Below are 22,734 nucleotides of genomic sequence, written 5' to 3'. Positions count from 1 at the left end.
TGAAGTAAAGTGAAGTAAAGAAGATTAAAGTAAAGTGAATTAAAGTGAAGGGGAGTAAAGTAAAGCAAATTAAAGCAAAGTAAAACAAAGCGAAGTGAAGTAAAGTAAAGTGAATTAAAGTGAAGTGAAGTAGAGTAAAGTAAAGAAGAGTAAAGCAAGTTAAAGTAAATTAAAACAAAGTGACGCGACGTGATGGGACATGAATTGAAGTAAAGAAAATTGAATTGAACTCAAACGAACTTTGCTTGACATCCTTTTACTTTATAAGCTCACCGGAAGTGTCTTGTTGTCCCCCCCCCCCCCCCGGTCGCTTCACAGAGGCACTGACAGCGGTGTGACGTCACTCCGGAGCCTAGACCCGCCGGCTCGCTGTCACCGCGGAACAGAGACGAACCCGTGGGGAGGAATCACCGACGAGAACCGGAGAACTCTCCTAGAACTATCCTAGAACACTAACAGGAGAACCACCCGACCACCGAGCAGACCCACAGGGATGACCAGGACCCACATCTCTCCGTGTTCACCTCCATCTTCCTCGTAGTCCGGTTCCTTCACCTCGCCGGACCCCGGGAGCTCCGTAGCGGCTCCGCAGCGGCTCCTCTCCGGCCTCCAGGGCTCCGACACCCCGGTGCTAAGAGGCTAACTGGGCTAAGTGGCTAACTAGCCTGCCCTGTGTGGTAAAGTGAAACCAGTGAGAACCACAGAACCTCCCGCATGGCGTTGATCCTGCTCACCAGGTCCCGGGCACCTCTCATGAAAACGTCCCGGTCTCTGAAGAACGAGTTCCGGAAAGGTAACTGTGATTTTTAATGTGTTTTTAAAGTGTTATTGTTTGTTTTGATGACATTGAGCTAGCCTAGCTTCGGTGTTGTTAGCATGCGTAGGTGTCATGTGTTCTCTCCGGGCAGAGGCTGTGTTGTTGTTGACGGTTTCCCAGCAGTTAACTGGTGGAAACGGAACCAAACCAGTCCTGTTATTCAATGTTTTAATCCATAAATCAATAACCAGGTTCCTGTCAATCAATCCCACTGTGGGTCAGTCCGGGTGTGAGGTCACCATCCCGCATGAATCAGCGTTTTAAGGGCGTCGCAGCTCCCTGAGAGGAGCAAAAATACGATTTGGGATTCAGGTTATCTGAGGACATCTTCCCTCCAGCCCCCCCCCCCTCCCTTCCTCTCTGCTGCGGGATGCTTGTTGCCATGGGAACAGGTTTCCATGTGTTCATTCAGCATCCCTGGCAGAGCAGTGGGTTTTAAAACATGAATGAAGCTGAGCTCATGTGCTCGTTTCTGTTTGATTCATCACAATGTCAAAGTGAAAGTGAACTTTATTTGTCGTTCAGACAACACAACAACAGGAAGTGCACAGCAGAACGGATTGGGTTTCTCCCATGTGCAAATATAAAAAGGCGAGGTCACTTAACACAACAAAAAACATATATAAACATATATATATCTGTGGTTATGTTTGCCGATATGAGAACGTTGTATAACAGATTAAATAATGCATAAAAGATGCTTATTTACGTTTATATTCTACCTAAAGAATTATATTACATTTTAAATTACAGTTCTTTATATTAGGTTGTATTTGTGTCTGTTTGTTTCAGTTAATATTATATTATATATATTATTTTAATCTTTAACACATGGTTAAATTTAAATCATGGATTGGATGATTGGATCATTGCGGTTACAGTGAGTAACAGTAAATGGAAACTCGACCCTGGTGAATATTACTAATGTTCTTGAATGATGAAGATATGAGATATGAGTTTATATATGAGATGAATCTGTGTGTGTTCATCATTTTCTCTCAGTCGTCTGTTTGCACAACGTTGTGAAATCATAAGCCGCTGAATAATGGTGATGCATTGTGGGAACTTTGTGCTTCTCCCTTACAAGCTTCCTCTGCTGACATTTAACTCATTTTTGCTTTGCCCCATCGATTTATTAATAGTATCAATCAGATTTTCATAGTGGGGTTAATGGCACTTTAGTATTTTCTATATCAGTCCCACTCTAGAATAATCATAACCTTAATGGCTGTAATATTAAACCACACACATTCTATTAATACCCACCCTCTTTTAAGAGAAGTGATTTTATTTCTTGTTGAACTATCTTTGCTCAAACAGATTGTGGCTCCAGAACAACTCGATATCCTGTATTTCCATATCTCTGAATGTTCTTTATTAGCCTTGCACTGTACCTGTTATATCACCAGTGTAGATATGAAGGCGATACGTCTCTTTGCACTTTCGTTGTTTGGTTTCTAGGTGTGTCATCATAGCCGCTCAGGGGCCGAGGAGATTAATGTCTCAGATTTCCTTCTCAGGAAATGTTTGTATTTGAGTTGGTGCGTTATGGCTGTGCCTCTAAGTCGCTGATTGGCTCATGAAGGGGATTTGTCCGTCAGACGCAGACTCTTGGCTTTAGGCCCAGATTATCAGACAAATTGCTGTGCTTCCATGAAGAAAGGTCACCGCCTCTTATAACTCCACCTGACTGGAGTTCATTCTCTCATTACTTATTCAGCTGGTAACAATCATGAATACACAGAAGCTGTAACATTTAAATGATAATCAGTTAATGATAATCCCGGCTCTGATCGAGTAGAATTCAAAAACCCTCGACTCAGGTTGTGACCCCGACCAGCAACGGCTGCTGTGACTCCTGAACATTGACCACCATGCTAATGGAAGCACAGCAGTCATCGAACAGAGGCTGTAGGTCAGCTGTAGTAAAGATAAGAGCGTTATCCAACACAGCATTTAAGAAATACGAAGAAGAAGAAGAAGCCTAGTTCCAGTTGTATCGGTGTGAAGGGGAATCTAGAACAACATATGGAGCGATATTTTTAAACACTGCAGCATTTACTGGTTTAATGTGGTTGGTGCAGCTGAGTCCTCTGTTGTTTGGACTCATTTCACACGGAAACAGCTGGAAACGTGAGTCTCAGTTGTCTGCACTAATCGTCAGTATGTCTGAGAGCTGAGTCCCAGGGGAAATGAACCTAAAATACCATATTATACCCGATACAGCTGGAGATGCCTGATACCTCCTGATCCACATACTCACAGGGCTCGGCTGTACTCTGTGTCGTTGTGGATCTAACGCTAATGACCACGTGTGATGGGAGGTGTCCTGTTGATAAACCAATTATACAGCCCTACCAACTGTCCTCTTCTTTGTCTTGCCTCCACGTCAGTCAGGTTCAAACACGTGAGCCCACGCTGCTCATAAAACAAACTGTAATTCACCTAAGATCCAGTATTTAATTACATGACAGCATGTTTTGAATGCAAGGCTGCTGCAGCGAATGTTGAAAAAGCTGAGGCTACAAGGGAATACTGATCTCAGGAGCACGTACAGGAACTGAGCGTCTCCGTGGTTATTTACTGCTCACAAGGTTAATGATGGGAGTTTTATGAGACTTGCATTTCAGTATTTTACTACCACGCGGTGCCCTTTGAGCTGTGGGGTCACTCACAAGTTAGCTGTGGTTTTCAGAAGTCCAGCAGGGGGGAGGGGAGTGTGACCTTGTTCTGACCCTCCATGACCAGACCTGGTTTATTCTGGGTCAAGATTAAGATCAAATCAAGTCCGTTGCCATTGTAAAATAAGTCGTATCGAATGTTCAGTAAGAACAAAGTTGACTTTTTCTGTCATTTATTCTCGTAAATGGCTGAAATCTGTATTAATTTCACAGAAGTTTTGATCAGAAGTTAGTTCAATACACGCTGTGGTTTCTTGATTTTACTTTAGGCTAATTGTTGACTTGTTCTTGTGTAGAAGATGACAAAAATACCAAGTTCCACAGAGAACTGGAAAGGCGACATTTGTCAGTGACTGCAGTTTTTAAGTTGAAAGCTTTATTTTGACTAAAATCACTGAGAGGACGAAGCAGTTTTATTTTTTCATTGATGAGGTTTCATGCATTCCACAATAATCCATGATCACATTACCGATTACACAGAAATAAAAGTCATGACATGTTTACTTTTCATTTCAAGTAAAGTCTCTGTCTGTTAAACAACAAACACATTGTATAAATGTCACACAGATTACTTTCGTAATTTTATACATCTGTTCTCGGCCACATGTTCATACCGTTTGAAGGGAAACCAATTCTGTTATATTTGATATTAAAAATGATTTCAACAAACACGCTGACAAAATGTAAATCGTAGTTCTGCCAAAATGAGAAACCTAATGAAGCATAACTTGGACTGAAAGTGGTTTGAGCATGAAACCACTACTGAAACCCTGGGTGGGGGGTAAATTCCCAGAGGAAACCCAGTGTGTAGATGTGTGTAGATGTGTGTAGATGCGTGTAGATGTGTGTACAGTGCAGGAGAACAGTAAAGGTCAGGGTCAGGTAATCTGCTGTAGTTCCAGGGATTTCTCTCTGTGCTGCAGCGGCTTCTGCCACAAAGGTGACTGTGTTCCAGTAGAGTCTGCGTCGTCCTGGCCGCCGGCCGCAGCCGGACACGTCCCACCAGGCCTTACTGGATTTACTCCAGCCGGCCATGTGAGCACCAGAGGAAGGGTGTGGTTACGTCATCTGCTCTCTGATGATTGGCCTGAAGGGTCTCACCACTCCGCCCTCTCTCTGCATGTGCACACTTCGCCCTGACAGGGGCCTCTGGGGCTTTGCACCCCCACCGTGGGCCTCACTCAGGGGGGGTGGGGGTGTTATGGCCACTGAGGCACAGATACTCTCACAGAAACAATACACTGAATTTATTCTATGGACACGTGGACGACACAGAGTCATTTCAAACATTAGCAAGTTGTAGAAATAACCTGAACTTCCAGAGATTTGAATGCTGAGAAGTGATAAAGCTACAGAACTCATGAAGCCTGAGAAACAGTGAAATGATCAAGATCTATTTTCTACGACAGCAGCAGGGGCTGTATTCTTTTATCATTGTTACACAATCACACAGGGTTATAGTTCGGTCATTGAACTCAGAAATAAAATGACATGAAAGAATCAGACCAGACGAGTCCTGTGGATAACTGCTGCAGTTTGATCTGCTCGTCTACTCATCAGCAGCACTTCATGGAATTCATGAATATTCTGTGTGTAAATGTGTGTAAATGTGTGCATATGTGTGTATATGTGTGTATAGGTGTTAATTCTTCCTCTCATATTCGTGTTTCCTTCTTTCCAGGGGCACGACAGGATGGTGTCTGTTTCAGCTGCACATCCCTCAGACTCTCCAGTCACATGTAAGTCCAATAATCACAAGGATTAATCAGAACATCTGAAAACAACTCTTACAATATAAAAAACTTAAGTGAAGAACAATTAAACATTTTAAAACAGAAATTCTGTCTCAACGATATTTAAAGATTTGTGGTTTCTGGGTGTTTTAATGTGTGTAAGTCGCCTCGGTTCAGACCTGCTTGAGGTTTTGAGCTTAAATGTTAGTTTATTATCTTTTGACCATTATTTCTGGGGTTAGAGTTGTGCTAACGTAGCCACATGGATGCTAACATGTTTTTTTAGATGCCATTTTATTTTGAATCAAACCCAAACTCACATTTCTGTGTTGTGTTTTCATTGTATTGCTTTTGGCAAAAATGTTCCAGTAGAGTTTGTTTTGTCCAAAGCCGTCACTAGTTTGTTTAAAGAAGAATTTATGATTTAATCCTCATCTGACATTTTCCCTTCTGTTGTCCTCACCCTGTTGTTTCCTTAGATTTGATGGACGACTCGGCAGTTTGACCCCGGTCTCTTCATTCAGTCCTTTCCTCCCGGGGTCCGATGGAAGTGTGGGCCCCTCCCAGAGCTTGGACTCACTGCGGCCCTACTGCGCTCTTGTTTCGGGGACCTCCCCCTCGATACACCCCGCCATCACAACAGGAGCCCAGTGGTCGATAGTGCGCCCGCAGGACATCTCCGGAGTCCGGTGGATACACACCTCGAGGAGGAGATGGGACGATTCCAAGGTGGAGAAGTCACTACGTTCGATAAAGGACAAGAAGAAGATGGAGGAGGGAGGGCCGGTGTACAGTCCCACGCTGGATTCAGAACGTGTGAGAAGGTCGGTCCGACAGTGGGTCGTGGATGAAGTCAAGCACTACTACCACGGCTTCAGGCTGCTGTGGATCGACACCACCATCGCTGGGAGACTGCTGTGGATGGTGCTGAACGGAAACGTCCTGTCCCGGCGCGAGAGGAGACAGGTGAGGTCTGCAGATAGATAGATAGATAGATAGATAGATAGATAGATAGATAGATAGATAGATAGATAGATAGATAGATAGATAGATAGATAGATAGATAGATAGATAGATAGATAGATAGATAGATAGATAGATAGATAGATAGATAGATAGATAGATAGATAGATAGATAGATAGATAGATAGATAGATAGATAGATAGATAGATAGATAGATAGATAGATAGATAGATAGATAGATAGATAGATAGATAGATAGATAGATAGATAGATAGATAGATAGATAGATAGATAGATAGATAGATAGATAGATAGATAGATAGATAGATAGATAGATAGATAGATAGATAGATAGATAGATAGATAGATAGATAGATAGATAGATAGATAGATAGATAGATAGATAGATAGATAGATAGATAGATAGATAGATAGATAGATAGATAGATAGATAGATAGATAGATAGATAGATAGATAGATAGATAGATAGATAGATAGATAGATAGATAGATAGATAGATAGATAGATAGATAGATAGATAGATACTTTATTTATCCCAAGGGAAATTCAGATCATCCAGTAGCTTATAGAGTTAACACTTAAACACCTCACTGACATACATACATAAATCACATACGGAGAATATATATACAGATACAGCAATGGGATGCAATGATGTGATTGTGTCAGTGTCCAGTAGGGAAGTGTTCTTGTGCTGTGGAAAGTACAATAAAATATATATATATAAAACAACAATAATATATACATATGTAAATAAACAGGCAGGAAACGTAGATGAGGTTGTGAAGCTTTTCTCTGGAGACTGAATCTGTTCAGCTGATGTGTTACTCAAAGGGAATTACAGGACTTTTTATTTGGGCAGAAACAGAAATGGGAAAACTGACCCATCAGCCACTGGGTAATGAAAGACGTGTTTCCACCATGACTCAGAGTTTACACTGTGCACAACCAGCATGAGTGTACACTCCAGGAATGACGGGTTGGAATCAGCTCAGACATCGTGTTCTGTCATGTTTTAATCCACAGCTTCTCAAACCTAAAGGGATCAATTAGAGAAGTTGGCGGTGTTGACTCACCAGCTTGATTAAAGCTCCTGAGGTTGATGCTTTTACGTGCGGCCGCTTTGATTAGAAAGGTCCTCGGTTAACTCGGCCCAGTTTGTGTTGTATCGGCTGCACTGGATTACAACGGCAACGCTTTAAGTATAAAAACAGTCACAGTTTGTAGTTTTCCCGAGAAGTTTTACAGCGATTGATGATGATACAGCAGCTGTTTGATGAAATACAGAAAAGTACGATACAAATTGAACTTGAAATGTGTTGAAATAGCAAAAACTGATGGAAACATGGTTAAACAAGCCCTAATTTAAACCAGATGCAGAGTAAACACAGCAGTGAAGTAAACAAGTAGAATAAACATCGTTTCCATGGCCGACTCTTCTCATCTTCTTTGACGAATCCTGCTACTTGCTCTGAATTCACGGCAGCCGCTCGTCCCACATCCAGGGCCGAGCTGTCTGGATGGGGGGGGGGGGGGGGGGCCCAGCGCTCGCTGCAGTAATCGGATGCAGGCGCTGGCACACATCCGGTGTCGGTTCAGGTGAGCAGGTCAGCTGGGGTCACACTTACTTACTGCTGCCCTGTTCCTGTGCCGTACAGGATGCTACAGACTTAGTGGAAGAGATTGGCAAGTGGTGACACTCGGCTCATTTCTGCATAGTGGGAGGAAGTGGAGACACATCGTCCATCTTCATTTACAGTCTGTGCTTCAATGCAAAACCTAAATGACCATCATTAACTTTCTGATAATTTGCAGGATGTTGCAAAAGTTCAGATTGTGTACAATTTGGAGCAGATCCAAATCTGAATCTAGTGAATTTAAATCTGGTTTCACAATGGGCCTGTGCTCTGTGAGTGCCATTGTAGCTTTAACTATTTACTTGGAACCCTTCATCATTTTTGTTAAAAGTGCTCAAACAATATTATTTCTTCACAATATGTTTATATTGATCGACAGCAACGATTTAATTAACTTATATACGATGAATCAAACATGTTCTGTGTGGTTATGCTAAAGAAACGGAGGAAATTAAGGCTCAGTGCTGTGCTAATAGCTGCTGGTCAGAGCTGATAATGACCACGGACTGCCCCCCTGGTCCTCTGCATTAAACCCACACCACCGTCCCATCTGCACCTTTTCATATGCAGCTGACTCCCTTGGAGCGCATGTCCCGAGCCCATCTACAGCCCATTCATCCAGCCCGGACTGGCTTTGCCTCCTTAATCTCCCCCTTTCATATTCACTTACAATACTCAGGCCTCCGTTTAAGGCTCCTTCCATTTGAATCTGTCACCCCCTCCGCCCTGCTTTGATGGTGGAACTCTGGGAGATGATATACATGTCAATGGAACCACGGACAAAGGCCTTTTCACTCGGGCTGGCCCTAAATCCTTCACCCTACTGGTGCACAGACATGCAGGTGGGAAGGGCCCAGAGAGGAGGACTGGTGCTGTGGCCTTTTCCCCTCAGCGCCGGGTTCTGTAAACGGTTGGTTGGGATTGTGTTGACGGTGAACAAGCCACGGTCGGACAGCTGTACAATGAAGAAGACCAGTGTCCGCGTGCTCCTTCCACACTCGGAGGATTGTTCAGGTCCACGCTGAACAAACCTGCTTCCTGTTCCTGCTCGAGTGGACGTTTAAAACCACTTTGGTTTTCAGCTCCATGCAAATAATGCACCGGTGAATTGGGAGGTTTCTGCTGCTGGGGGAGTTAAACATGCTGAGTGTGGAAACTGTTATTAGAGGAGCTGATTGTGCCGAGAGACAAAAGTCCAGGCAGACGTCCTCTCAGCTTCCTCTGGGGACACTGCTCCCTGGTGGAGGCACGCACACACTACAGCCTGCTGGAGACATAAAGGCCCTAAATGTTCAAATCAACCATATTCACTGTTCACAAACACAAGCAGACACTTGGATTGGTCTCAAGCTCGTCATGTGGGATCTTGTCCTCATGCCAGTTTTCTGCACTTTCTCCTCAGTTTCTCAGAACGTGTGCGGACGTCTTCAGACTTCTTCCCTTCCTGGTCTTCATCATCGTCCCCTTCATGGAGTTCCTGCTCCCCGTGGCTCTGAAGCTCTTCCCCAACATGTTGCCGTCCACCTTTGAGACACAGTCCAAGAAGGTAAAGAAACTCAGGCTCAAGATGCATGGGACTGTAACTATTATATACAGTGTGATTTGAGACACAGTTTACTATAAATTGTTTTATCTAATATTCACATTTAAAAAAGCTAAAACCTAAGACCTTTGTTTGGCATTTTCATTAAAATAAATATTGGATTAATTTATTGTATTATAGTTGTTTCCTGACAAAATGAACATTACAGTGTTCCACACACCGTAGGATCAGTGACACTGTACATGTGTTCACCGTTAAACAAGAAGATAAAATTACAATCTCTATCCCTCTGGTGAACTTTCACCTGAGATCCTGATGAGGTGATCTGAGACCTGTCTCTCCCTGACAGCAGTTAATCCTAATTACAGCCTGATCCCTGACCTGTTGTTCCACACTCTTAATGTTGGACATGCTCATAATCAATGCAACGTAAATATCCTTGTTGGTAGAATAATCCTGTGAGACATGGGTTTTTGACAGTATAGTACATTTGCTAAATTGTTTTCAGGAGGAGAGGTTAAAAAAGGAGCTGAGGGTCAAACTGGAAATGGCCAAGTTCTTGCAGGACACCATCGAGGAGATCGCCCTGAGGAACAAGGCGGCCCAGGGCAACGTGACGGAGGAGTTCTCCACCTTCTTCCAGAAGGTCGGTGTCACTGTTGGTTCAGACCAGAGAGAGAATAGGCTCAGTGCTGCCCCCTGGTAGTGGAAACAGTACAATGTCGCTTGTTGTTTGGCCTGGTGTGGTGTGTATATGCATATATGCTGAATGATGAAGTCAAAATGGCTGTAGTATGAATGATAAATGTAAGATTCAGTCTTATGTAGTTTTGAGGATCCCTAGATTGTCTTCAGTTTAAGTTAGAAATTATCAAATGACTCCTGAAATCTGGACAAACACAGCGACTGTTTAAGTCTTAATTTGAAGATTCTCCTCAGATGTGATCTACAAGTCTCCACTTCCTCATCTCTGTAGATCCGTGACTCCGGTGAACGTCCCAGTAATGAGCAGATCATCAAGTTCTCCAAGCTGTTTGAGGATGAGCTGACTCTGGACAACCTGACCCGGCCTCAGCTGGTGGCTCTCTGCCGCCTCCTGGAGCTCCAGTCCATCGGGACCAACAACTTCCTCCGCTTCCAGCTCATCATGAAGCTGAGGAACATCCGTGCAGACGACAAGGTACCAGGCGGTTTCCTCCCTGAACCTAACACGTTACCTCTGTAAAAACCAGAACTGGGTCTGTTTCAATGGAAGTGAATTGAATGAATTATGAAAAACTCTGTGTGACCTCTGTGCTCTGTCTGTCCAGCTCATAGCCGATGAAGGAGTGGCGAGTCTGAACGTGAACGAGGTGCAGGCGGCCTGTCGCGTCAGAGGGATGAGATCTCTCGGAGTCACAGAAGATCGACTGAGGGAGCAACTCATCCAGGTAACGACAACGTCACGGGCCGAGGATGGTTTTGACCAGGGGTGTCATAAATTGTCCGGAGGGCCACATACAGAAAAAAATACCAAGGACTGGGCCACTCACGCCGCCACGCCCCCCTGCCCTGGAGTCGCTCAGGGTGGGGGGGCGTGGCTGCGTGGCGTGTTGGCGTTCTGAGGGACAGCTAGCAAGTCAGCAAAGCAATTCACCGCCAGACCACTAGGTGGAGTAACGTTTTTTGTCGAAGACAACCTGAGAGACACCTTCTTTGTGTGTGGCAGTCTTTGTCGACTGTTTATTACTTTTTCTGGAGGACAAATTTGTCCCCGAGATCTCCTTCCAGGAATTGCAGGTCATCTGCGTGTCCTTGTATTTAGTCAGTGACGGGTTATAGAAGTGGTCATACTTTCAGATCTCTTCTGCCAAGTGCTCTTCTATTTGGTCCATATCCGTTCTTCTAAATCTTCCTTGGTTTCTGCCAGTATTATGGGGCATGAAACCGGAAATATGACTCTGGAAAGGATGTAGTAAGCGGACCAATCACAGCCTTACGGGCTGCGTAAGGCTTGCGTAGCTTTGTCGTATAGTTACAAAAATTGGTGAACGCACGCAAGCACGAAAGAAGCGTGTCTCTGAAAACGCAGAAGCATTCACCGGCCTCTCCCCTGTCGACGAAGCCTGGCCCCATAAAGCAAAACAAAGTGCTTTAAGTAAGTGCCATTTGAGCGCTACTAAATTTTGAGTTAAAAAAAACATTATATTTTTAGACATTGATGCGGGCCAATTCAAAATGGATGGCGGGCCGCAGTTGGCCCGCGGGCCGTAGTTTGGACACCCCTGGGTTTGACGATCTGCTTCACAGTCCACCGTTTGTTCTTGCTTAGAAGACCTATTTGTAAAAATCGGGTTATTGAAACTTTAACGATGAAGGTGACTTGTGTTTAAAGAGGTTTTATTCATCTGTTGACCCTCATCTCTGTGTTGTTGGAAGTGGTTGGACCTGCATCTGAACCAGCAGATCCCCACCTCCCTGCTGCTGCTGTCTCGAGCCATGTTCCTGCCCGACACGCTGTCTCCTGCCGACCAGCTGAAGACCACGCTGCAGACGCTGCCTGACATCGTGGTATGTGAACACGACTTATACTCGTAATGAAGGGAAAGTGTTTCATTTCAGTTTTTACAAAGGACAGAACTTGATCAAACAAGTGGTAACGCTCATTCGTCGCTTGTATCACTCGCTCCTCTCCAGACCAAGGAGGCCCAGTTGAAGGTGGCGGAGATGGAGCTCTCCAAAGTCGACAACAAGACCAAAGTGGAGACGATGCTGCAGGAGGATGCGGTCATACGCCAGGACAACAAGGACCGGGAGATGGAGAGGTTGGCTGACGCTGCAGAGAAGGTTGCCAGGGTAATGACACTTCATGTCTGTGTTATCGTACAGATCATCCGTCTTTCACATTAGCTTTATTCGTCCTCGTTGTTCCTTGTTTGTCTGATGAGTTGCTCCGTCCCTCCCTTGTCCTGCAGGGGGAGCTGGAGATGGAAGCAGAGCGGAGCAGGGCAGAGGCAGCGATGTCCAAGGCTGACATGGCCGCTCACTCAGAGATCCTGAGAGACACAGCACCTGTCATAGAGGGAATGAAGGTAACATCTCCACACGTTCTGCTGGTGATTGTAAACTGCTGGACATGTTTTTTAATTTCACACAACATTTAGCAGCTACTTCAAAATTGAATCTCATGTATTCCGGTAAAACTCTACTTTACTTTTGGCTGTGTCAACATTTTAATGCGCATGGATAAATTATCAGTAAAACAAAACATGCATTCAGAAAACTATTAGTGAAATTAGACAAAATAACACAAGGAAAAGAAGTATAAGAAAATATAAGTTGTGTATTTGATATTTTGGGGATTTTTAATAATTTGTATATCATGTTAAATTACGTTTTAGATAGATAGATAGATTACTTTATTCATCCCCGAAGGGAAATTAAGTTGTCATAGCAGCCGGTATACTTGAATACAATAAAATACAATACAATAGAATAAAATAGATAAATAGGTAGATAAGGTGCAGTGGCAAGATGATGGTAATAGTACTGATGATATGATGGTAATGTTATTGTTAGACAGTATATAAAAAATAGTACAGTATATATAGTATATAATATAACATAATATATATTTATATTTGATAGTATTTATACCAATATAATAGCAGTATATAGTAATAATGGCAGCAACAGTATATATAATAATAATAATAGTAATATAATAATTATAATTATAACAACACATCTATACAAATGTGTATAAAGGCTTATATATACAAAGAATTTACAGAGAGTATGATATAATATATGATATATAGTAGAGGTATAAATATAAGTATTTGACTATATAATACAGTATTTTACAGACACAGGAAGTCAAATTCTCCCTGACAATAAACCAGGTAGACAAATGAGTGTCAGTGGATGATGAGCTTCACAGACGCCCTCAGTGAAATCCTTTTCCCCACTGACTGTCAACTCTGTATCTTTGTGAAAACACTGTAATGAAATCGCGTGTCTCATTTCTCGGAGTAATTTATTCATCTCTCCGTCACTTCTCTGTCTTCCGTACGGCACAGTACGAACAGTGGCAGACTTTCCTGTGCTTCCAGGTCAGGTTTTAATGTTGTCTCCTCCCAAGTGACCCTCACGTCCACAACAGTTTATCCCTTCAAACCCAGTCTCCCCCGTCTTCCTCTGAGCAGACACAGATGTGGGTTAAACAGCACTTGCACCTAAATTATGGCATTTAGGTTTTTTTGCCCTTTTACGATAACTGTTTGATCTCACGTTCAGAAGGATTGAAAACTGAATGAAAGGATTTGAACCCGAAATACAAGCTTTTAAGCACGAGATGGTGACGTTAGCCAGAGGACAGTTGTCTTTGGAAAGCAGAGCAGGAGAAAATGAGGCAAAGGCCAAACCACAAATGTTCATATTCAGCTTTCTGTGTTCTGAAGTGGGTTGAAAACCAGAGAAGGTAAATTACAGAACAAAAAACCTACAGATCCCAGATGAGTTAAACCTACTGGGATTAGATCTTTGTAATTTATACCTAAAATACAACTTCTGTCTTTCTCAATGTGGACAAACCAGGGTCAGATTTGTTTGTATTACAGTTCACCTCACTCCTCTGGGTAAACAAATACTAAATATGACTTGTGACTTCTGTTCGACCCACATCTGTATGGACTCTTCTGATCCTTGTCAATCCTCCCAGGCAGCGATACTGACCCAGGCCCCACCCCCCCCGTCTAACAACCTTTGTAGCTCCACAGAGTTCCTTCCATGTTGTTGCGTCATGGGGAGTTTCCCTCTTTCCTCTCCAACCTTCCTCCTTTTATCCGTTCTGTGTGTTTAGGTTGTTCTTATGTGGGTTTGTATGAAACCAACATGTGGCTCTTGTTAAGAGAACACGCATTGTGACCTATTTCAATGTAACTGGGTTGTGTAGTGTAAGGATAAACATGAACATAAGCCTCTGTGTTTATCGTTGTCTTCATCTTTTATCTCGTCTTTATAACAATTTAAATCTAAGTGGTGGATAATCAAATATTTGGGATTCCATGTTTATCTTTCAGGACGAGGAGATCACCAAAGAGGAGATTGACATGTTGGGCGACGCCTGCTCCAAGCTGAAGGAGCAGAGGAGGCTGTTGACTCTGGAGAAAGAGGAGCTGGAGGAGCTGAAGGATGACGTCCAAGAATACAACGAGGTGAGTTCTTCTCACAGGAGAAACTGTAGAGACGAGCTTTACATTCGAATCTAAGGTTTCACGTCAGCTGATCTCAGGAAAACTCAGAGCAGCAGCAGTAACTTCTGCAGTGGAAAGATCAGGGTTATTGTTTACAGTTCATTGAAGATGTTGGCTGAAGAAGCTACTCTCTGCCAGAAAGTTGATTTATTTGTTCCTAGCTCCTTATTTTCATCCAGATTTACACTTACTGGTTCTCCTCCGTCTGATGTTAGCTACGTAATCCCTACTTTCCACTCGGGCAGTGGCAGGAAAAGTTCTGTGAAAGTTCTGCATTTCATCTGCGTTCTCGTCGTGCGTTCTCCAGGATCTGGAGGAAATAAAGATGGAGCTCTTCAAGAGCGGCCAGGAGAAGACGGTGGAGGAGTCCAAGGCGAGCCGGCGTCTGGGGAAGAGAGTGAACCGGATGATCGGCCGCATCGACCACATCATCCTGGAGCTGGAGAAGGACAAGGTCATCCTGGACGGACGGGTGGAAAGTGGAAGCACCCCACCTGTTGGGTAAGAGCTGAACTGCACCTGAAGCACAATGTAGGGAAGGCAGCGAGAAACCTGAGCAGATTCCTCTGATCTCCACAACCTGAGGCATTTCGATGGGTTCACCCTTCAAAGGAATAGTTCAATATTGTTTGATATTCTTTCTCAGTGTGAGATAAGAAGGTCAATGTGTGTGAGTCACATCCATAACTAACTTTATATTGTATACTTTAACCAATAACTTCATCATAAATAACTGTTTATCATGAAGAAAATACAGAAGCAGCCAAATATGATGAATTTAAATTAAGAAAATGAATATATTTTTACCTAAAAGCTTTACATTTCTGCAGTTTATTCAGTTAAAAAGCTCATATATCTGCAAACAGATACAGATACAGAAAGACAGTACATCAGTCAGGCTCTATAATATTTAATAACTATATTTCTCTCTAGTACATTTGCTAAGATAATCATCAGTCTCATTATCTCACATTCAGAGAGAAAACCATTTCCCTCGATGTTGAACTGATCCTTTCAGAAAGAAGCTTTGCTGTGTCTCATGGCTTTTGCATCATTTCACAAGCGATGGTGTTTGTGTCTGTGAAGCTTTTTAAAGACTCTGTGTTAACGTCCGTCCTGAGAGATCCAAAGAGCAAATACTGTAGTTTTCAACCAATCTGCGTTAACAGATGATGGAGAGAGACAGAGCGAGCAGAGCTATCAGGGGCTGGGTGAATCGGTTTGTGTAAGTGCGAAAGCTTAGAACAGGTCGATATGTGTCGGTCAGTGTTAATATTGTGGCTGCGGCTGCAAATAGATCAATGTTTGGGCTTTGAGACGTGTAGCAGGTCAGAGGGTGTCGGGTGAGTCGGCCTTTAACACGACCCGGGACGGATAAACCACAGAATATGACCACATGACCTCCTCTGTGATGTGAGTGGTCAGATCTCTGCACTCAGAGCTGACCACTAGTGATCGGATCTCTCAGGACGGATGTTAGTTCCAGGTCTGAACAGAGTGAATGATGAGAAAGCAGCTGTTTGCCTGTGCATCATTTTCTCTGCTTGACAAAACAAAACAGTTTATCTTTAAATTGAGAATTTTATTCTGTGCTTTTCAGTCTTTATACATTTTCTTGTATCAATCATCCTTTCATCATCTGTTGTCATCTTCCTCATCATCATTACCTTCATTGTAAAATGGTGGTGGAGATAAAACAAGGAACAAAAGGTGTCCCAGAAAAAAAACGAAAAAAAAAAACGAAATAGATAATTGTTTAAGTTTAAATCCAGATCCTAATTTATTTGACATTCTACAGATTTTTCTTTGCCACAAGGTAAGAGTTTGTGGTGAACCACCATTCGCTTGCTTCCCATGTGCTGACCATGTAATAAGGTTGTTGGCCATCAGCTGCTGGAATCACTGCTTATCCATAGCTTCCATTTCTCCTCCCTACATCAAAGTGCTGCCAACAGTAATGAATAACATCACCTTGAATAGAAGCATCTGCTTGAATTCAGATTTATAAATGCAACCATAACACAAACTGATTCTTGCTATTTTAAGCTCATACCTGCTTTAAATACAATATACATGGTAATAACAATATATGTATCAGCTTTGAAAACAAATCAGTGAAATTGAAAGTGTGCTGCACTGCATTTCAGCCTGATTTTAGCGTTTGGCCGTAATTGAATCTGTTGTGAATTAAAGAATCCGTTTGATTGGTGTGATCTGGGAACCTCGAGTGCAGCATGTTGACTTCAGACTTCTCCACCGCATTTTACGTCCGGTCGAATCTTTTAACCGTTTCCTGTATGCAGTCTGTTCTACACCCTCAGGGAGAACCTGATCAGCATCGACGAGCTGATCAACATCATGCGGCAGATCCAGAACATTCCGGAGCACAAGCTGCAGAGCATCGCCGAGGCGCTGGACGACAACAAGGACGGGAAGATCGACATCGACGACGTCATCAAAGTAGGTCGACTGTAAACAAACCTCATGGTGGCGTTCAGGTGTAAACACATCAGCCATTCGTCCGTCTGTGGTCAATTTGGATTATCTGAAATGTCAGGATCTGTCTTTAAACTCTCTCCCTGCTTTACCTTTACCTTGAAAGACACTATGTTAATGTTAAAGTTATTAGTGTTATTATTAATATTGTTTTTTTATTTAAAACATGTAGATATTGGGTAAAGTATTCACTGATTATTTATGATTTAATTGGATTTTAATAATATTTATTTTATACTTAGCTGTAAAAGTTTTAAAATCCAAACACTGGAGTTTAGAACTGTGTTTCTTAGGACATGAAATATTTTCATATTTAAATAAAATTCTTTACCCAAACTTAAAGCAACACTATGAAACTTGTATCAACATGAAATAGCAGCAGTCAGAGCTCATTGATAGACTTTGTTATTTCTCTACATGAAAACCAGTTAATCGCTCGGACGCCATCTTCAGTCTCAATGAAATAATTCAGATTTAGAACTAAATCTTCACTGAATTCCCTTTGTCTTTCCTCTCCTCAGGTGGTGGAGCTGATTGACAAGGAGGACATCGACATCTCCACCTCGCAGGTGACCGACATCATGGCCATGCTGCAGAAGGAGGACAAGCTGGTGGAGAAGGAAAAGGCCAAAGAGAAGGTGGAGAAGGAGCAAGCAGCCAAGCTCAACTAATTCAAAAGTTCTAATTTCAGTTTCCACAAAAGAGAGACTTGTGAAATATGATGTTGAGAAGCTTGGGAGTGATCCCCGGTCAAACCCTGGACACCAGATGGATCTGGACCAGTGGAGTGAAAGAGTCACAAGGTAACAGCTGCCTTCTTAAAAGGTCTTTCACCGTAAATTGAGCTCCTACGAAAATGTCTAAAAATGTAAAAAGAAGACGTTTTAAATTTATGAACCGAGGGAACAGAATGACATGACACCACAGTTGTTTTCCTAACATTAAAGGAAGGAAATTATCAAAAGTCATATATATTGTAAGATAAAGATATTAGCTGATCCTTCGATATTGGAGTATTTTACTCCCTAAACCGGCCCCAGAAACACTGCTTTAGTCGGCTTTAATATATGAACTAAACTTTGTGGTGAACCGTCTTTGCCTTTCATTTCACTCATGTCATCAGCACAGAGAAATGAGATGAGCTCATTTCTAAAGTTTGCACAGAAGAAAATCATTGCCGTCATTCCACTCAGTTTATTCCCTTATTGATTTTGTTTATCCATCATAATCCCGTGTTGTCACCTGTTGTTTTCTCTGAATTGTACCTGGACAGGCAGATTGTTGCTGGATATATACGATGTTTAAATGGTGGCTGCAACCAAAGACCTCTTTAGATACGACATCCAAATATATTAAAGTTCATTCAAAAACATCAAATTATAGGTAGTAAGGTAGAGCAATTAAAGTAGAAAATGCTAATTATCCATTTTAAGAATAAGTAGCTGGAGGTTTCATCATTCCCCTCCAAAATAAAGTGTTGGAGTTTCGTCTACAAAAAGCCAAGGACTGAAGTTAGAAACGACCACATCAATAATACAAAATGACTGTACTGTAATTTATTTTGAATTTGTACTTATGACGTGATGATATTTTGTCTGAGCTCTTCGTGTTTAGTCTTGTGTTCGACGTTAAGCTCTTTAAAATGCCAAAGTTGGACTGTGGCACATCAAATAATCAGATTTGGGTTATTTCTAAAAAATCCACAAAACAAGCTGAGACTGTTTTTATGATGGGATGGAAACATCGGTACTCGTGGGTCAGACCACTCACACACGCACACATCTCATCACGCACATCTCAGCTACACAACCGGAAGGTTTGGTGACTGCAACTTGCACAGTTGTGATGCTTTTTGTGGTAAAAGAGAGACACACAAACTCCTGCTGAAGTCGTTTTCTCCAGGACCAAAATGACTGAGGATCACAGTCAGTGTCACCAACACAACAAACCAAATATCGGTGGTTCGATGCCGCGGCTCGTAGAGTTCCATGTTTTTCTAGTTCCAGAGACTAGTTGTGTTTGGTTTGGCGTTCGTCTGCTCGGAGCGTGAACGCGTCTTCGTGTGACTGTTGTTAAATTCGAGTATTAACGACCACCGTCATTCGTCAAAGTGACCTTCTCTTGACACAGATATTAAGGATTATAATCTGCTGTATGTGTATTATTTTTTTTAGCTTTGATTCTCTTTGAACTTGATGTAATATAGTATTTTGGGTTGAAGACGACTGGATGAATTGATTTCTAGGAACACGATGAGTCAGCTCTTGTGTTGTTGTTTTTTGCACCGTTGCCATGAATGTGTGTCGAGTGGAGACAGGTTTTCCTCTGGAGGAAGATTTCAGATCATATTTGATTCGTTAAATTAATTTCCTTAACTTGGTTCCCACTGCAAACAGCTCAAACTTCAATTATTGAGTGTTTCCAGATCTAATTTCAACTGATCATCGTTTTTATGTATATTTACAGTTGTAATGGTACAAGAAACGTTGATCATTTTTGAGAAGCACAGCAGAACTTTGGTTTATAAAGGAGAAGCTGTTTGTCTTGTCGGCTGCAGCCTGAGGGTCGGTTCACCTTTATCTGCTGAATTGAATCTGCTGATCCTGAGTTTTCAGGTGTAAACATGGATGACCGAGTGGTACCAGAGATAACGCCCAGCGCACGACCCGCCGCTTAATCTGTTCCCGGAATCCGCCCGTGATGAAGAGCTTGCTCGTCTTCCATCAGACACTTTCCCGGTACAGAGAGGGCGACCAGTCAGCCTGATGGGCGCAGGGTGAACACTCGCCCCACACATGGGCCACAGCCACTGGAGGGTTGTGTTTGGATTGGAGACGTGACAACTTCTCGATTACACTCGGCAGAGGAGAGGGGTGTTCGTGTCCGTCTGACAGGTCGCGCTCGGGGGAGCTGCGTGCACACGAGCAGCACTGCCACTGTTTGTCGGAAAGGGGGGTGGGGGTCAAAGGTCAGGAGGAGGAGAAGTGGCATGTAACAGGGTAACTAAGAGCTCAGGGCTGTCGGTGAAGAAGGGTTTGAGATGAACTGAATGCGTCAGCGTTCTTTAAGTTGCTTTGTGGGACAATCAAATAAATATATGCATTCAAATAATCTTGTGTAATTTAACGTGTGTTGAGACAGAAGAAACAGTTGTTGTTTCCGTGACAGTTTTCCAGAGTCAAAGATTAAAATCTTCCTCATTCGACTACAAACCAATGAGTTAATGAGTTAAGATGTTTAAATCTTCCTCGAACCCCTTGAGTCACCGGATCCTGATTCCTTCAGAGGGAAGTTAGTCGGCACCGATTGAGTAATTGTTTTAACGTCAGTTGAAATATATATTTTTAACTCTAGAAAGCCAGAACTCCACAATAATTATTTTTATATTTTTCTCAAAATGTAAATATACAGTTATGGATTATTTCAGCTGCACAGTTGGTGATGTATTTTAGTCATTTCCCCCCAGATTCTACCAGGATATGATTATTAAATATGAGTAACTCGAAAAATGCACTCACAAAATCATCGAGGGAAAGATCTCATTTTGATATAAATATGCAACAAGCCAGTAACTGATTAGAGACAAAAGGAGACGTCTCAACCTGATTGTGCTGCAGTGAGGAGTCGAGTTCCCCGGCTCACCACCGGGGGCAGTGTTGCACTGTGTCGTTAGAGCTGCTGCTGTCTTTAACAAGAAGAGGAGAAGAGGATGGAGCTGGTAGAAGAAGCATTCAGACAGTGAGATTAAATCATGTTTCCTTCATGTTTGAGTCCAGCAGGAGGATGAGCGTTGATTCCAGCTCACTGTCTGTATTCTGCCACTTGGTAGATGCACTATTTGATTTATTTTTGATACCGTGGGTGAGTGTGTGTTGAAGGTGATTGTGATCGTGTTGTGATCGACGACAACAAACCGTCCTCAAGGATTCCTGTCGAGTGGTGGAGCTTGTGGAGCTTGTGCACTAGAAGAACAAAACATTTAAAGCAATAAGTTGTATATGCATCGTTTTCTGAGTTTCCTTTCTGTCTTTTTGAGTCAGGAGAGGAATTGAATTTGTCAAAATATATATTGTAATACATGTGATTTAGAAAATGAAAAGCCTGCTGTGGGCGTGGAAGTGGAAAACAAAGCACAGAGGGTTTCTCGTTCTGCTTCTCGTCTTGATATCAGGTCGATATTCTGCTGATTTGGGAGCTGACGTGCTTGTAGTTGATTGTATTAATTTTTATTTTTTCGAGGACAGATGAACCCACTTTTTTCCCTTTTTAAGTACTTTGCACTCGTCCTTTTTATCCCGAGAGAAATGATTTAGTTTTGTAGAATATCTGAAAAGAGGAGGAGTGTCGTTGCGGTTGAGGATCAGTGGAGTTAAAGAAGAAGCACAGAGTTTCTCTCGGGTTCAAAACAAGTTCCTCGAAACTGAAAAATGAAATCGTTGTAGAAAAAAACCTATGAACAAAGACATGAGACATTTAGCTGAATCTTAAATAAATGTGCAGCCACCATCATTTCACAGGAAAGCTGCTCTAACGGATTGTTCAGACCAGAGACAAATAAAGATGGACGACCCGTCTCCGCCCCCTTTCCACTATCGAGAAATGAAGCCACAATAACTCGGATTCTAACTCGAGCTTCTTGCAAACATCAGTGTTATCAGAACAACCTAAACCACCATAAAATGTGCTTATTGTTTGGTCCATGTCCCGTCCACTCGCATGGAGGAGGCGGCCATCGAGCTGCTCTGGCTTCACTTCTGGAGGAGTTGTCGTATCGTCCATCTTTAATCTCAGAGTCTGTGATTCAGACAGAAAGCTAACGATGTTTCGCTGTAAGCCACCGCATCTGATTCTGTCTGAATCGCTGTCTGAGGAATTGTCAGCGTAGAAATGTAAAAGTTTGTTTGTGTGATATTAAAACTCAAATTGATCAAATAACAAATTGATTTTCCTAAATCAGGAGAAATCTCTCGCAGTTTGAAAGGTGAAGCGACTTGTTGCAGTTTAATCTCTTCACTGTTCAAAAAATGTTCAAAAATTAAAAATATAATACGTCATTGACTTAATATTAGATTTCTTCTATTGGGAGTTTTTTTTTTGTTTTGAGATAATTGTCGTGTTATTTATTTATTTATTTTAAATCAGATTTTGCAAAGTTTTGAGCAGCTGCACAGGAAACAACAGGAACTGGATTTAATCTCAGTTTGAACTTGAATCTCATCATTTTTCTTTTGTGTTCATGTAACGAAAAAAACATTGACAAGAATTAATCCTACGTGTTGAATAAAAAAAACGATTGATCCTGAGTTTCTTTGGTTTGGTTTTTGTTCTGTTCCACCATCACTCATCATGTGTGTCGTCACACACAACCTCAGACGCTGTGTGTGTGTTTGTGTGTTTGTGTGTGTTTGTGTGTCTTCCTCTGTTATTTCTGTTATTTCTCATCCCACTCCCTGATCCCTCAGTCCTGTCCAGCTTCACCACTTTATGTTTCCTGGGATTAATTCACAGATTCTTGATGAAAAGAAATCCGTTATGTTTAGAGGAGTGATATCTATGAGTGTGTTGGATTGTTTATTGAGTGTTGTTTCCTGTAAACAAATCAAA

At 42.3% G+C, this 22,734-nt stretch overlaps 1 protein-coding gene across 3 annotated transcripts; it reads left to right on the top strand.

Annotated features, from left to right (window-relative positions):
* The first annotated feature begins 354 nt into the window (after positions 1 to 354).
* letm1 (leucine zipper-EF-hand containing transmembrane protein 1) lies at positions 355 to 22,433 on the top strand. 3 transcript variants are annotated; one of them, XM_061082226.1, is made up of 15 exons: positions 355 to 793; positions 5,180 to 5,237; positions 5,711 to 6,197; positions 9,257 to 9,400; positions 9,906 to 10,043; positions 10,374 to 10,577; positions 10,708 to 10,827; positions 11,816 to 11,947; positions 12,074 to 12,232; positions 12,352 to 12,468; positions 14,461 to 14,595; positions 14,942 to 15,135; positions 16,433 to 16,450; positions 16,938 to 17,094; positions 17,652 to 22,433. In XM_061082226.1, exons 1-15 carry the CDS (start codon positions 715 to 717, stop codon positions 17,799 to 17,801), a joined length of 2,292 nt encoding a protein of 763 aa, XP_060938209.1. In that variant the 5' UTR covers positions 355 to 714; the 3' UTR covers positions 17,802 to 22,433. The 3 variants fall into 3 exon arrangements, with proteins under 3 accessions (XP_060938209.1, XP_060938211.1, XP_060938210.1); XM_061082228.1 differs by lacking the exon at positions 16,433 to 16,450 and having other exon boundaries at positions 16,956 to 17,094; XM_061082227.1 differs by lacking the exon at positions 16,433 to 16,450.
* Positions 22,434 to 22,734: the final 301 nt, after the last annotated feature.

This window comes from Limanda limanda, chromosome 12 (assembly GCF_963576545.1).
Source record: "Limanda limanda chromosome 12, fLimLim1.1, whole genome shotgun sequence".
Classification (NCBI taxonomy): domain Eukaryota; kingdom Metazoa; phylum Chordata; class Actinopteri; order Pleuronectiformes; family Pleuronectidae; genus Limanda; species Limanda limanda.
The sequence above is the reverse complement of the archived record's forward strand: the minus strand, read 5'-3'. Positions and strand labels throughout refer to the sequence as shown.